At 39.2% G+C, this 16,863-nt stretch overlaps 1 protein-coding gene across 2 annotated transcripts in view; it reads left to right on the forward strand.

Moving 5' to 3' along the window:
* Positions 1–119: 119 nt before the first annotated feature.
* The window catches only part of CROT (carnitine O-octanoyltransferase), a 57,371-nt gene continuing 40,627 nt past the window's right edge, over positions 120–16,863 (forward strand). The window contains exons 1-6 of one of the 2 annotated variants that reach the window (XM_030822032.1): positions 120–252; positions 845–935; positions 3,527–3,662; positions 13,661–13,785; positions 15,890–16,071; positions 16,227–16,351. In XM_030822032.1, the coding sequence (XP_030677892.1) occupies positions 3,548–3,662; positions 13,661–13,785; positions 15,890–16,071; positions 16,227–16,351 (547 nt within the window). In that variant the 5' untranslated portion in view covers positions 120–252; positions 845–935; positions 3,527–3,547. Of the gene's footprint in view, positions 253–584; positions 634–844; positions 936–3,526; positions 3,663–13,660; positions 13,786–15,889; positions 16,072–16,226; positions 16,352–16,863 lie in introns of those variants that run through there. The other variant, XM_030822033.1, reaches the window with a different exon arrangement.

The following is a 16,863-nucleotide window of genomic DNA, read 5'->3' on the forward strand; positions in this document are numbered from 1 at the left end:
CCGGCCCGCTCCCGACCTCAGGCACGGGGCGGGACTCTTGCAGCTGTCCGTCCAATCCCGTTCCCCGGCAAGTGCGGGGCGGGACCCTAGCGGCTTTCTATCCAATCCTGTTCCCTGGCGAATGCGGGGCGGGACCCTAGCGGCCTTCGGTCCAATTCCCGCACCGTTAAGGCCCAAGGGGGAGCAAGCCGGTGCTGCTGTAGGCTGAGGCTGCGGCAGAGGCGGCGAGGCGCGGGCAGTGAGGACGGACAGGTCCGTTGAAGCAGCATTCCCTCCCTCCCCTAATCCTTCAACTCGGGGGCGGGGAAAGTTAAGTCGTGCAGAACAGAGTTAAGTCGTGCAGAACCGCAAAGGTTCTGCGGATTTGGCGGGGGAGTAGTGTCATCAAGCATCTCGCCTGCTGGGGTCCGAGGGATACCCCCAAGGTTGGGCCGCGGGGCTGCTCCCTTGTGGTGCTTGAATTTCTCTCATTTGATGGCCTCTTGAGTGCAGAGTTGCTCTTGGGTTGGTGGGAGGAGCCTCCGAGCTCTCATTGCCCTCTGCTCCTGCTTCCACCCCTTGCCACTCTGCGACGAACCTGCCACCCAGCCACTGAAAAGATATCCTCTACCCTTTGAACCCGTCTAATGGAAGGTGTACTTGTCTGAAACCTAATTAATTGTATGATCATTTACTCCTGCTCTCTAGCAGGTGGACTATTTGCGTGTGTTTGCAGTGATTAACAAAAAGTTTGTCTTGGGAACTCCCAGCTCCTAGATTGTCTGCATTCCACCCTCTTTCACTAGCTTGTTCATTTCTTTTTCCCTCTTAAATGTTTGTTAAGCTTGTTTCTTTCTTCCCACAGTCACCGACTTAGTTCAGTTCCCTGCGATCTCAAAACAATTGTTGCAGCAGGCTCCTGGCAGTCTTAAGCAGTTCATCTTCTTGGTGTACTGGTATGTGACAATTCCTTCATGTATTGTTCGTGGTTCTTTTCCACTTTCTGTGAATTCATATCTAATTGCCCCCAGAAAGTCAATTCTAATTGAATCTAGCATAATCATTTTCTTAGCGCTATTGGAACCATCTTGTTTAACTTAATCTTTGTGGTTGAGAATTCAAGGAAACTCTTCAAGAAAGAATCTGATAATTTATATTTTTAATGTGTACCGGTTGGTGGGTTAAGCACTATAGTGGGTATGTAACTAATACTCTTGTTTCCAGTTTTCTAGAGTCTATTAAGTGGCACAGAGGTAAACAGAATAGCTTATCTTCTCTGTATGTGTGTACTAGTCTTCTATTGCTGCCTTAATCAATTGCCACAAATGCAACAGTTAAAACAACACAAATGTATTATCTCATAGCTTCTGTAGATGTGAAGTTTGGGTGGGCTTAGCTGAGTACTTGGCTTAGAATTTCACAAAACTGAAACCAAGGTTTCTATAGATTCGGGTTCTTTTCTGGAGGCTCTAGGGGAGAATCCACCTCCAGGCTATTTCAGGTTGTTGGCAGAATTCACACTGACATCTCCATATCCTTACTGTCTGTCAGCCTGAGCCTCTTTCAGTTCTTTAAGGCCATCTGCATCTTCAAAGACACCACGAATTCTTCTCAAGCATTAAAGCAGTCTTATCTGTCTGCCACTGGCCGGAGAAAGCTCTCTGCTCTTATGGACTCAAGTGATTAGATTAGTTCCACTTGGATAATATCCCTATTTTAAGGTCAATTCCGTAGAGAATATCACAATCACAGGAGTAATGATCTCACCATATTCACAGGTTCTGGGGATTAGCAGGGGTGGAATCTTGGGGACCATTCATAGTAATTGTGCCTACCACAATATGGTGGTTTCAGGCAGAATTATTTTGTTTTTATAATGTGCTTTCACAGGCATTGAAAACAAATTCTGACTTTATTGAACCACTCTAAGATAAGGAAATTCACTTAAAGTTAGTTGCCCTAGGGGCACATTGCTAGAAAGTGGCAGAGTCTGTACTTGGATCCACATCTACATTTCCATTAGGTACAAACCCATGATTATGGATGGTCAAAATGGTGTGCAGCCAAAGTCAATAGATAGAAAGAAGCTAAAGAACTTTGAGTTAATTAGTATTTCTCATTTTCAAATTATCTTTTTATGTTAGCGGTACAGGCTAAGCTCTTCTCCCTACAATAGAAAGCCCAAAATACAATGGTATGAATAAAATAGAAGTTTTTTTTTTCCCCATACATCTAGAGGTAAGAGTCCAGGACTAGTAGGGAGATTCTGACATCCTGCATACATGCCTTCCATAAATGGGGCCACGGTGCTGTTTAGTTCGTCACTACCTAGCAGGTAGTGAAAAGGAGGGAAAGCGCAAGGAGAACACATGCATTCCTTTTCGGGAGCATGACCTGGAAGTGACACACACAAGGTCATCACAAAGCCACACTGAACTCCAAGAGAGGGTAGGAAAGATATAACTGGGGGCTGTATGCACAGCTACAACTCAGGATTCTGTTAAAGCAGAGGAAAAAAGGTATTAGCTGAAAACAGTCTCTGCTGTGTCCATGTTTTTGATAGTGTTCAATTCTGTAACCTATGAGTGGAATATTTTGTTTAGCATTGCTATCAGTTTTAAAAAGTAGTTTTTGAAAGAATAGGAGGTTCGAATTCAATATTAACGTTCTTTGATTTCTCAGTTGCTATTTTAATATATAATTATATTTAATATATTACATTATTTAATATAATTAATATATGATAATTTACAAAGGCTTTGAGAAATCTCATTTTTTATTTAGCATTTGTATACCTTATTCACATTTTGGGTTAGATTTCTTTGATAACAATTAATACACATGTCAATATGTTCAAGATTGCTTTGGAACACTTGAGACCATTCTGTGTAGGCCTCATACCACCTGTGCAATTAAAGCAGCTTGCCATATGATTTATGTATTCTATAATAATCTTCTACAGTTGGACCCTTCCACACCTCTTTGTACTTTGCGCTCCAAAGTTTTCTATATCAACGCATAATCCTTTTCTATACATCAAATACTATCTACCCACTAAGATTTACTGCAGGTTCCCTCACCTTCTATCATGTTATTTTGTATAGGGGAAAGATTGTAGTCTTAACAGATCTGGGTTTGGGTCCTGCGTTTGACATTAGGTAATTTACTAAATTTCTGAGTTTTGATATATTCATATGTAAAATGGCAAAGAATGCCACCTTTCAGAGATAACATAAAAGTTAGAGAGCTAACACATGTTTTCTGTAATGCAAACTGGAGTACCTGGCAAATGCTAGGTGTTCAATAAATGGTAACTAATTATACCAGTCCCATTGATCACTCTTTACTTATAGCACTTTGCGTCTACACATTCTTTTTAAGTTGGTTTTCTCTATCTGACAGATTTATAAATTTTATAAGAGCTGGTACCAAGTCCTAGATATGCTGTGGTCCCTAAATACTGGTTTAGTGAATTGTGAATTGCACCTAGGATACATAAGACTATCTATGAGATTGAAGTTGTGAGGGCTGTCTCTCTTTTCTTTAGTTTTCCTGTTGTGATTTTATCATGGAAAATCAACTGGCTAAATCAACTGAAGAACGAACATTTCAGTACCAGGATTCTCTTCCATCACTGCCTGTTCCTTCACTTGAAGAATCATTAAAAAAATACCTTGAATCAGGTATGTTAATAATCTTTTAGTATATATTAATATTATTAGTAACTTAGAAAACTGTGATACTGTTGCTGGAGAAGGGGTCTCGATCCAGACTCTAAGAGAGAGTTAGAGTTCTTGGATCTCTTGCAGGAAGGATTTCAAGGTGAGTCGCAGAGTGCAGTGAGAAGAGACAGTTTATTGAAAGCTTCTCCATTATAGAGTAGGGCATCCTCAGAAAGCAAGCAGACTCTCTTTAAGTTTTTCTTACATAGGGGTCTTATCGATGTAAAAACTAAGCTGTGTCTATGTGAGGGTGAGCAGACAGCATGACAAAATTTATTATTCTGTTGATTTAAAGAAAACAATCCTTGACATTTTAGTGCATGAATACATCAAAGAATAATGTTAATCATCTCAAAAACATATATTGTTATGGGTGTTGAGACATCTGGAGTTTCTACTGTTGTAGGAGTGTGTCATTGTAAGTATCTTTAAGTTGTTTCCTCAACTGTAAATATCTTATGACTGGGTCATGACTGGCAAGGAATGTGCCTTGCTAGTCTCAAGATGGAGCTGAATTTAAAATGGTGTTGCTCTGGCTTTCTGGGGCTCCTGCTTCCCCAACATTTCCCCCCTCTACTTATGAGAGAACCCTTAACCTTAAGGGGAGATAAAGGGTGAAGGTTGTTCTTTTGTAACTCCTTCCTGGAGGCAGTGGATGTTGATTGTTGGGACAGGGTCTTCTCATAATAGTGTGCAGTGAGCCTCTTTAGGGAGTCAGGGAGCTCCTTGCTTGCATGATGTCCCAATTGTTTCTAGAAAGTTAATATACTAGGTTAACAAATAGAAAGGTGAAACAGCTGCTAAGCTATTTTATCTTGCAGCCCTATACAATAAGCACAACAGAAGTAAAACCACAATAACTAATAATAATGAATATTATACTACCAAGCATACTGAAAAGAAATGCTTTCCAAGTGCTGGAAAGCTCATGAAACTATGCTGTTATGGGGTCATAAGACCGGGAATCCATCGCCAAAATACAAGTTTCCAGAGAACTCATGTCCTGGGATATATTATTATGGAAGTAATCAGGAATATAATATTCAGTTTTGTTCAAGACACAAGTTCCTCCCTTGGCTGCAGTTAAAAAATGTATAAGGCCATATGGTTTTAGGCCACTGGTCTTATTTGGGAAGTTTCTCCTGTCAGAAGGGTGATAGCCTGATGAGTGTCATTGAAAGCTGCACCAGTATGTTTTGCTAGGGCTTTTACTTGTAATTCAATGTCTATAGCTGCTGCTTGAGGAGAGAATATGGCCATAGGATAAAACCACCAAGAAGCCTGTTTTGTCATCAACTATGGTGGGCCTTGACTGTTTTTCAGTTGGTGAGAAAGGAATTTAGATGTATAACAATATGTCATAGAAGGTAGTGATGACCCCTAGTACATTGTCCAGTCCAGTTGTAAGGTAGGTATAGCCAATTGTGAGATCCATGTGCCCATAACCATCCCCAAGGAGAAGGATGGGCACCCAATCTTAGAGACTTATTTTGCCATTCTGTCCACATTTGATTAGTTAAGACCAGGGTCCGATTGCATTGTTGGGTGGCAACCACCCCATGTTGTAGGTTTCAGCCTGGAAGTGGCTGGTGTCATGTCTCTCAAGGCATAAGAATACTTTACCTGTCACCTGAATTTGGGTAGCCATTAATCAACTAAGCCCATCAAAAATGGTATAGCCTAAAGTGGTGATGTTATTTCGTTATCTGCAGAATAATTGAAAAAGGTGGTTTTTTTTGTTTGTTTCAGCAGAGGAAGAGAAGGATAGTGGCTGGTGTCTTTTTGATACATTAGAAAAGGAAAGTATTGGCTAGGCGTGGTGGCTCACACTTGTAATCCCAGCACTTTGGAAGACTGAGGCGGATGGATCACGGGGTCAGGAGATTGAGACCATCCTGGCTAACATGGTGAAACCCCGTCTCTACTAAAAATACAAAAAAATTAGCTGGGCATGGTGGCGGGCACTTGTAGTCCCAGCTACTCGGGAGCCTGAGACAGGAGAATGGCGTGAACCCGGGAGGCGGAGCTTGCAGTGAGCCAAGATTGTGCCATTGCACTCTAGCCTGGACAACAGAGCGAGACTCCATCTCAAAAAAAAAAAAAAAAGAAAAATAAAGCATTTATCTCTTATAAACCATTCATTGGAATGGCTTAAATTAGCCTATTTGATATGCCAAGGTAAGCCTGAGGTTGATGAAAGAGGTAATTCACTGTGTACCCAACAGTTTTTCTGGTTTAGAAGGGAGGCCATAGTTTGTGCCCATTCTGTAAACAAATTAGCTCCAATATTATAATAGATCAAGTTTAATATTAAAACTAGTAATTTCATTTTGAGAGTAGTACTTATCCACTGGATGGATTCTTTTTTTGAAGAGAAGCCACAGGATTCTTTATTGGCTCACAAGAGTGTGCTGGAACAGTGGTCACCACGTTGAATGCCTGTGGGACTTTATGAGAGGCAGGTTTAATTTTGGATGAATGTACCCAAGTGTGTATTCCCTTACTCCACTAGAGGTACTTAGAAGCACTTGATAGGGTCCTTTCCACTTTGGAGAAAGTTGTCTATAGGAGGTCCTTCTTTCCAAGTCTTTAATATGACTAAGTCACCTGGTTGAACAGCAGAGTTATGAATATTTATGGAGGTGGTTCTGACACATGAATATTGAACAAACGTGCATGTAACATATGACTGTTTACCCTGTGATAGAGACTTAACCCTTGCCTGACGTGATCTTAGATTCTATTTATAATTTGGTATTTTATTGCCATAAAGAATCTGTTTTGTCAATCTTATGATTTCTATGTTAATGCTAAGCTAGTCAGTTGTGACTGAATTCTAAGAAGAGGAAAGATATAGCAGGGCATGTCCAATCTCCCTGCTTCCCCTCATGACCTGAATTAGTTTTTCAGGTGTTTTGGACGCCCTTTGGCCAAGAAGAGGGTCCATTTTGTTGGGAAAGGGCTTAGAACTTTTTAAAATTTATTTATTTTAGTTTATAGTTCCCCATTTTTTTGTTAAGGTATGCCATCAATGGCCAAGCTCTTATTTTGTCCAATATTGATGTCAGGGTGGTGTGCTGCCTGCCCTGGATCCATCATGTCCCTTGGTGGGACCACTATGGCCAAGGGACTTAAACAAAAGACTTATGGCCAATTAAACTTTCTAGGCCAGATGGGAATGGAGGTGGGCAGGTACTCCTTAACCTTAAAACCCCTTTTAAGCAACATAAGAGCCAAAGGCCAAATGGCAGGGTTACAAAATTTACTCATTTATGAATTCTATACATTAAGCGATTTTAATCTTGACTAGTAGCAATTAGCCATATAAAATACGACATTTTGTTCAGCTTTAGAGGCAGTTTGCCTGACCTTGATTTGGAAGGTCTGAATTGATTTTATTCCCCACAACAAGCCCTTACAATCTCATGTGGTAGCCTTTGGGCCTGGAAGGACTAAATAGTTTCAAATTATGGAGGAAAACAAAACATAAGGAATTAATGTTTTAAACAAAAATGTCATAAGCCCTACCTAGTTATGAGAATGACAGGAAAAGAATCCCAAATACTTAAATTATTTAATATCAAGGCATAGAAAATTATATTCAGATATAGGCAAAATTATTAAATGAATTTTAATGTTTTGAATACAGGCCTGTCCCTATGTCTCTGTCTGTAGGTCTCATGAAAACAGTTTACTTTGATTGTCCAGGTCTAAAGACAAGGCTTTGATTAGCTTCAGCTTGCTATCAGATACTGGCAGGAGTCAGTGCCTTCTTTAGATGAGCTATATGTACCCAGGAGTCAAAGCCCTGTAACTGTAAGGCACAAGGATTAGTTAATAGCACTTGATAAGGACCCTTTTAAGGAACTAGAGGGAGTCCTTTAACAGATTTTTTTTCTTTTCTTTTTATTTTTTTTTTGAAACACGGCCTCGTTCTGTTGCCCAGGCTGGAGTGCACTGGTGCAATCTCAGCTCACGGCAACCTCTGCTCCCTAGGCTTAAGTAATTCTCCCAACTTAGCATCCTGAGTAGCTGGAATTACAGTCATGCACCACCATGCCCAGCTAACTTTTTGTAGTTTTAGTAGAGATGGGGTTTTACCAAGTTGGCCAGGCTAGTCTCAAACTCCTGACCTCAAGTGATCCACCTGCCTCCACTTCCCAACGTGCTGGGATTACAGGTGTGAGCCACTATGCCTGGCCCTTTAACTGATTTTTTTCTAGTATATATAATTATCAGGCTGGAGGTGGTATGTGTTAGGCCGTTTTTGCATTGATATAAAGAAATACCTGAGACTGGGTAATTTATTTTCAAAAAAGAAGTTTGATTGGCTCACAGTTCTGCAGGCTATATAGGAAGCATAGTGCTGGCATCTGCTTCTGGAAAGTCCTCAGGAACCTTACAATCATGGCAGAAGGTGAAGCAGGAGCAGGCATTTCACATGGTGAAAACAGGAGCAAGAAAGAGAGTGACAGGGAGGAAGAGGTGCCACACACTTTTAAACAACCAGATCTGGTGTGAAATCAGAGTGAGGGCTCACTTGTCACCAAGGAGACAGCCCAAGCCATTCATGAGGGCTCTGCTCCCATGATCCAGCCACTTCCCACCAGGCCCCACCTCCAACACTGGGCGTTACATCTCAACATGAGATTTGGAGGGGACATCCAAACTGTATTATGGTGATAATGGAGTTCATGGTCTGACTAAAGGCTGTAAAATGATTCTACAGTCCTGTAGTGATTAATTTTTAAGGCTTTAATAAATCCCAGCAATAAGACTAAGTCAGAGATTTAATTTAGGATTTTGATTTTGAGGCTGTTTATTAAACATGTTAAAAGGCTGAAAACATTTGATCAAAACAGAAGCAGAGGTCATTGTAAAATAATAGTTACTCATTTAGCCAAAGTGATAATGAAAATGCTTTAGAAGCAATACAGAAGGTTACATGATGTAAAAACCTTAAGCCTTTTAAATCTTAGTTGTTTTAGCAACAACAAAAAAAACTAATAAAGACAGCATAGAAATGATAAAATCTTGTTTCTTAAGACAGTTACCAAAAAGACAAAAAAAAATTCTGCAGTGTGACTACTTCTCCTTATGGGAAGCCCATTTAGATAACCTGGACATCAAACCTGATGAAAAAAGTGCTTGGATTTAACTGGACCTAGGAAGAGTATATTCAAGGTTATGAGTATAGCATAGGATTACCTCACTCTTAGGAACAGCATTAGTTTTTTGATTACATTGACAATTTAGATATATTTTAAACCCAAAAGTACAGAATCAAGTTATACTAGAGGGAAACATTGCTTTTCTAGACCCTCAAGATAAAATATTTTAGCATTAGGTCATAACAACAGTAAAATTAGAACTGGAGGAAAAAAGAGTTATGAGAAAGCTGAAGGAAAGAATTATCTCAGACCTCAAAAAAGCAAAAAGCAGTGAGACACGGTAAAAGCTGAACTTCTGGGATATGATTCTGAGACTTTTTAAAAGAAACAGTTTATAAAAGTAAAAGTAAAATTTCTTGTAATTTTATTAAGAGCAGGTTAATACCTTAAGAAAATCTTGTTTTAACATCGGGGACCAAAATTTAGAAAGACTTATTTATAAATGATTTTCTTTTCACTGTAACCAATTTAATCACATACAAAATTCCTTTCATGAATTCCCCTTCACAAATCTTATCATGACTTAACACAAACCGTCTATGACATGCTTGGACTTTCTGACTTGTTCTAAACTTCCCTCTTTCCTAAATAATCAGTCATTTTACTTTAGGACAGAAATTTACCATACAAGATACTTTTTCATACAAAAGTATTCTCTTCTGTATAACCTTTCTTACCAAAAATATGTATTATTATTATTTTTGAGATAGGGCCTCGCTCTCTTGCCCAGGCTAGAGTGCAGTGGCAAATTCATGGCTCATTGCAGCCTTGACAGCCCGGGCTCAAGTGATCCTCCCACCTCAGCCTTCCAAATAGCTGGGATTATAGACATGTACCACCACACCGGGCTAATTTTTGTATTTTTTGTAGAAATGGAGCTTTGCCATGTTGCCCAGGCTGGTCTTGAACTCCTGGCCTCAAGTGATCCACCTGCCTTGGCCTCCCAACGTGCTGGTGTTACAGACATGAGCCACTGGGCCCGGCCAAAAATACATTTTTATATTCATAACTTTCTTCACATCTCTCTCTCCCTACTTGCTCCTTTTTACCTTCTTTCATAGGTAAATTTTAAATAAGCTCTAAATTATATAAAATTATTATTATTTTTCAACTTGGAGAATGTTCACTTCCCTCAATTGAGAGATGCTGAATTAAATAACCCAAAGAATGAAAATCATCAAGACCAGAAAAAAATGATAGGTGTAAACTTCAGGGCATGCAAGCACAGGGCGACATGTGTCACTAGCAGGGCATAGACAGCAAATAAGAGCCGACTAAGAAACAGTAGGTACTGGCAAATACAACTCTGAGACTCAAATAGGTTATCCAACTCTGGGTGGGGCCTCTAACCTCAACCTGGGGAATATGAGTATTCCTGTGTCTCCTGGGGCTTAGAAGGCTGAGTATATTGCAAAGTATATTGCAAAAAGGAAAACGGACAACAAAGGGAAAGGAATAGACAACAAAGAACACTCACCTATACATGAATCCAAAAACTTAGGAAGCAAGAAACCTAGAACTATTTGTCAGATGTTAGCATTTTATAGATAAAATCATTCCACAATTTTATTTTATTTTATTTTTCTGAGATGAGATCTCACTGTCACCCAGGCTGGAGTGCAGTGGCGTAGTCACAGGTCACTGCAGCCTTGACCTCCCCAGCTCAGGTGATCCTCCAACCTCAGCCTCCCGAGTAGCTGGGACTGCAGGCAGGTGACACCATGCCCTGCTAATTTTTGTATCTTTTGTAGAGATGGGGTTTTGCCATGTTGCCCAGGCTGCCAAAATTTTAGAAACGTTTCCCATATTATAAACATTTCTTAATTGGAAATGATCCAGACATCCAGTGAGTCATGCCAGGAAAGCCATGGACCAAAATTTTGGGTAAAGTAGTCTTCATGGAAGTTTGAGGGTTTTTTGTTTTTGTTTTTGTTTATTTGTTTTGCCTTTTCACATTTTGTTATTCAGTTTCAAATGAGTTTCTAACATGTACATTTCTTTTACAGTTCTGGTTGAACTGTACAAGGAAAACAAAATCTCCAAGTAACCTAAACAGCAAGTTTTATTTCAATACTAGTAGTCTAATAATAACAGATTCAAATCAGGCAGAAAAGAAGAGAAAAATAGAGAGCTTTAGAAGACTCTATTTAATTTCATAGTTGCAGGGCAAAAGTAACCACCAGAATGCTAACAGGCTGAAACTTCAGACAAGAGAATGAGACTCCAGGTTTCCACAGGGGGCAAGCAGATAAAGATTTCTGCCTGTTTTAACATGGGATGAAAAAGCATTTGAGTCCTGCAATGTTTAAGATATAGCAAGAACAGGCTGGGCACAGTGGCTCACATCTGTAATCCCAGTACTTTGGGAGGCCAAAGTGGGCAGATCACCTGAGGTCAGGATTCAAGACCAGCCTGGCCAACATGATGAAACCCTGTCTCTACTAAAAATACAAAAATTAGCTGGGCGTGGTGGTGGGTGCCTGTAATTCTAGCCACTTGGGAGGCTGAGGCAGGAGAATCGCCTGAACCTGGGAGGCAGAGGTTGCTGTGAGCCAAGATTGCGCCATTGCACTCCAGCCTGGGCGATAGAGAGAGACTCTGTCTCAAAATATATATATCAAGAACAAATCTTGTAAGTCCTCAGGTTCCCCATGCTATCCTGAGACATGACAAAGCAAACAAAAAGGTGACAGTCAGAAGGCAAGTGTGGAAAGTGAATGTAGTAAACCTCTGGGCTGGCCATAGGGGCCACTGTAAGGCTGCAGTAAAGCAAAGGCAACAAGTTGGGAAATGATGAGAACTATAGCTTTCCCATATCTGGCAAAGGGGACAAAGTGGATTAGTCCAAAGCATATACTGGTATACATCTTGCAAGGCTACTTTAATTTTTATTATACCCCAGGGACTCTCACCCCATTGGGTTGGGACTCTAACCCAAATATTATACCCTAGAGACTCTAACCCCATTGGGCTAGAAATATTATCATTGATAGGATGCCAAGACAGACCCCACTTATCAGAGGTGGCCAATTAGTACTGTGCAGGCTGAATTTCCTCAGCATGGGATCTCATCCTAATGTCCCTTTGTAGTCACTAGAACATGTTACCAGATAAGGGGTCTTGATCCAGACCCTAAGAGAGGGTTCTTGGATCTCACGCGGGAAGGAATTCAAGGTGAGTTGCAGAGTGCAGTGAGAAGAGGCAGCTTATTGAAAGCTACTCCATTGCGGAGTAGAGCGTCCTCAGAGGGCAAGCAAAGGAAGGCACCATCCTTATTTTAAGTTTTTCTTATATGGAGCCTTTATCTATGTAAAGACTAAACTAAGCTACGTCTACATGAGGGTGAGCAGACAACATGACACAATTTATTATTCTATTGATTTAAATAAAACTATCCTTGACATTTTAGTGTGTAAATACATCCAAACATAACTGTAATTATCTTGAAAACATATATTGTTATGGGTATTGGGACACCTGGACTTTCTGCTGTTTAGGAGTGTGTCCTTGTAGATATCTATAGGCTGTTCACTCAACTGTAAATATCTTCTGAATGTGGGTCATGACCAGCAAGGAATTGTGCCTTGTTAGTCTCCAGATGGAGCTGAAACTAAAATGGCATTCCTCTGGCTCTCCTAAGCTCCTGCTTCCTTAACAACACTGTTAGAAGTTGAAGGTTTAATTGCTTCTTTATCTAGACTTGTAATAAAGTATAGGTGACTCTTGAACAATGCAGGGCTGGCGGTGCTGACCCATGTGTATTAGAAAATCCAAGTACAGGCCGTGCGTGGTGCCTCACGCCTGTAATCCTAGCACTTTGGGAGGCTAAGGCGGGCGGATCACGAGGTCAGGAGATGGAGACCATCCTGGCTAACACAGTGAAACCTCGTCTCTACTAAAAATACAAAAAAAAACCAAAAAATAGCCAGGAGTGGTGGCAGGCGCCTGTATTCCCAACTACTCAGGAGGCTGAGGCAGGAGAATGGTGTGAACCCAGGAGGCAGAGCTTGCAGTGAGCTGAGATTGCACCACTGCACTCCAGCCTGGGTGACAGAGCGCGTCTCCATCTCAAAAAAAAAAAGAAAAAAAGAAAAGAAATCCAAGTACAACTTTATAACATAAACAGTTGATTAACAGACATTTTTATATGTATTATTTTCTGTATTGTTTAAGTTAGAGTAAAGCAAATGTTATTAAAAAATGATAAGGAAGAGAAAAATATATTTATTATCCATTAAGTGGAAGTGGATCATCATAAAAATCTTCATGCTGATGGTTTTCATGTTGAGTAGGTGGAGGAAGAGGAGGGACTGGTCTTGCTGTCTCAGAGGTAGTAGAGGAGGTGGAAGTAGGGACAGGAGAGGCAAGCACACTCATCAACTTTTATTAGGTATAAATGGACCTGTGCAGTTCAAACTCGTGTTGTTCCAGTCAACCATGTCCTTAAAATATCCAACTTTTTTTTCTCTCTTTATGTTAATTTTTCCAGAGTTTGAAAAGCCACATAGTGTAAATAGGCTTGTGATGAAAAATGCAGTCCTTTGCCCCATCTCCCTGGCTCCTTCCCGACTTGCTAATCCCATTCTCTCAAGCAAGGATTTCCAAATCTTTTGTTTCTTTTCTGCCACTTTCATGTTGTCAACTCTTAATTTTATTGTTCTGCTCTGATATTTAATACAGTACTGTGTTTTACATATCTGAGTCTTAAGATTTGCGTAAGTTAGTAATAATAGAGGTGAGTTGGTGGTACTTGGTCTAAATACCTTAATACATATTTTTCTTTTCTAGTGAAACCATTTGCAAATCAAGAAGAATATAAGAAAACTGAAGAAATAGTTCAAAAATTTCAAAGTGGGATTGGAGAAAAATTGCACCAGAAATTGCTTGAAAGAGCAAAAGGAAAAAGAAATTGGGTATTTGTTGTTATAATTGAATAATTGATGAGTTTAAAGAATGATAAATAAAAAGTGTATAGTTTTTATTTTTAAATTATTGCTACAAAAATTTTTACAGTTATTATTGTCATTTTCATAATCCAAAAGAAGGAATGAATCACTTAACTTTGGGAGTTTTCAGTGGGTGGATTCGGGAACTTGTTAAAATGCAGATTTGCTGGTATAAGTGATTCTGATTCACATGGCTGGAATGAGGCCCAGAGATTCTTATTTTAACAGTCACTTCATGTGGTTTGGCTGCAGGTAATCTGTAGACCATGCTTAAGAAAAACATTTTGTCCAGGTGACTAGCTTGAAAAATCAGAAATACTAAAATAGACATGTCACATAGGTGGCATAGAAATATTTTTGTAGTACAATGGAGAAAGGGAATCATTAAAAATCAGAGTGGAGAATGGTTATGTATATTGTATATTTCAGTTAGATAAATTGAGGAAGCTAGTATAATAATTATTGAAGGTCTCAATAATTTTCCACAAAATTCTTTAACTTCTTCAGCTCAACCATTTCTGTACTTCTCTACTATGAATCAGAGGATGAGGTTGTATAATTCAAAAGCATTGCCTTAGTCTAGAAATAATTATTGAACCTATCATTTAGTTTTAGAAATAAAAAGAAAGCTGATTTTTTTTTGATGAACCATTTATATCTGTGATGGAATAATAAAATTTCACACTTCTGGATTCCTTTGTTCTCAATTTTGAGCCTTGAGTTATTTTAATTAAAGTGGGGTAAAGGTAAAGAAGTTGTTGTTTTATCTGTATCTTTTTTGTTTATGTCTCTTTTTGAATTACTAATTCTAGTTTATAACATCACTTTCTTCAAACAAGACTCCAGATAATTTGATAAGATGTGCTTACTTATGCATGGAATTCAATTGCATATTGTGAAAGAGGGACACATAGAAAACAGTGTCTGTGAAAAATCTAAATTACTTTGAAGCCTACTGAAAACTTTTATTTATTTGTTTTATTTATTTATTTTTTGGAGATAGAGTATCACTCTGTTGCCCAGGCTTAAGTGCAGTGGTGCAGTCTCGGCTCACTGCAACCTCTGCCTCCTGGGTTCAAGCTATTCTCATGCCTCAGTCTCCCATGTACCTGGAATTGCAGGTGCATACCACCACACCCAACTGATTTTTGTTTTTTTTGTAGAGATGGGGTTTTGCCATGTTGGCCAGGCAGGTCTCAAATTCCTGGCCTCAAGTGGTCTGCCTGCCTCCGCCTCCCAAAGTGCTGGGATTATAGGTGTGAGCCACTATGCCCAGCCAGGTTTTATATTTCTGATTTAGTATTGCAGTTTTTGTTTGGAAAAGGAAAATTGTTAATGCCTTAATAACTGTTATTGTTAGGTAAGGATTTATTGATTATCTATTATGCCCCAAATACTCTGAAGAAACACCTGTGTACTGTGTTGCATACTTGTGACTACAATACAATGATATTTCTGAAGGTATCTTTTGGTGCTTTCTTGCTACTTGTTTTTGATAGTATAGTTAAAACAAATAATACCTAAGATCCTACAGCTCCCCGCTGAAAAGAAATTATGACAATAACATTTCTTAATATCTATGATGATTTAAAACAAGAAAACATGTTTTTATTTATTTATTTTTGAGACAGGGTCTTTCTCTGTCACCAAGGCTGGAGTGCAGTGGTGCAATCATAGCTCACTGCAGCCTTGAACTCCTGGGCTCAGGTGATCCTCCTGCCTCAGCCTCTTGAGTAGCTAAGACTACATGCAGGCCCAGCTAATTAATTTTTGTTTGTTTGTTTGTTTGTTTTGTTTTGTTTTGTTTTGTTTTGTTTTGTTTTTGTAGAGATAAGGTCTCTCTATGTTGCCCAGGCTGGCCTCTAGGTCCTGGACTCAAGTGACCCTCCCACCCTGGCCTCCCAAAGTGCTGGGATTATAGGTGTGAGTCACCTTACCCGGCCAAAAAAACATGTTTTTAAATGTTTAAGAATAATTAAAGAACAAATGTAGCTTGCTTTTTAAAATTCCCAGTAGTTACACATTCATGTATTATGAAGAACATTAAGCTGATGTTCTCAATTTCTTTTAGCTGGAAGAGTGGTGGCTGAATGTTGCCTATCTGGATGTTCGTATACCATCACAATTGAATGTCAACTTTGCGGGTCCTGCAGCTCATTTTGAACACTACTGGCCTCCAAAGGAAGGGACTCAATTAGAAAGAGGAAGTATAATTCTTTGGCATAACTTGAACTACTGGCAGCTATTAAGAAAGTAAGGACACATGTGAATTTAGTAACAGGCTTACCTGAAGTCTTAGGCAGCAAAATGTTGAGAAGCTTAATTTACTTATTTGGGGATGAATACTTCAGTTGTGGCTGGTTTTTAAATTTTATAATGACTTTTTGATCAAAATCTTTTTTTTATAGAGAAAAAGTGCCTGTTCATAAAGTTGGAAATACTCCTCTAGATATGAATCAATTCCGAATGCTATTTTCTACTTGCAAGGTTCCAGGAATTACTAGAGACTCAATTATGAATTATTTTAGGACTGGTAAGTAAAAATGCAGGTATCGTTTTTAGTAAAGGCACTGGAATTTGGGTAGCCTACTATGATGTGATGGAACATACACTTTTGAAGAATATTACTGTTGGGACTATGACAAAGAAAGGTTTTCTGTGAGCCTTATATTTGAATCATTCTGATTAGATGTAATTTATGGGAATGGATTTTCTAAATGTATCTTACATGGTTCAACACAAACCTGATGCTTACATTTCATCATTTGAAAGTTTAAAGTTTAGTTGAAGAGTAGAATCAGAGTATTAAGAAAATCCTGAAACATATGATATGGATGCTTCTCTTTCTACCCTCATTTTTTATTACCTGAATTGTCTTTTTGAGTGTTTGCTTATATGTGCTTATCATGCCACAGTCTCCTTGTGAGTCTGCTTGTCCCTCCACCTTATATAAGGTAAAAGCTGGGAGTCACTCTTCCTTTTTTTTTTTTAATTTTGTTTGAGACAGGGTCTCACTCTGTTGCCCAGGTTGCAACTTCAGCTCAC

Source organism: Nomascus leucogenys, chromosome 11, assembly GCF_006542625.1.
Source record: "Nomascus leucogenys isolate Asia chromosome 11, Asia_NLE_v1, whole genome shotgun sequence".
In the NCBI taxonomy this organism is placed as follows: domain Eukaryota; kingdom Metazoa; phylum Chordata; class Mammalia; order Primates; family Hylobatidae; genus Nomascus; species Nomascus leucogenys.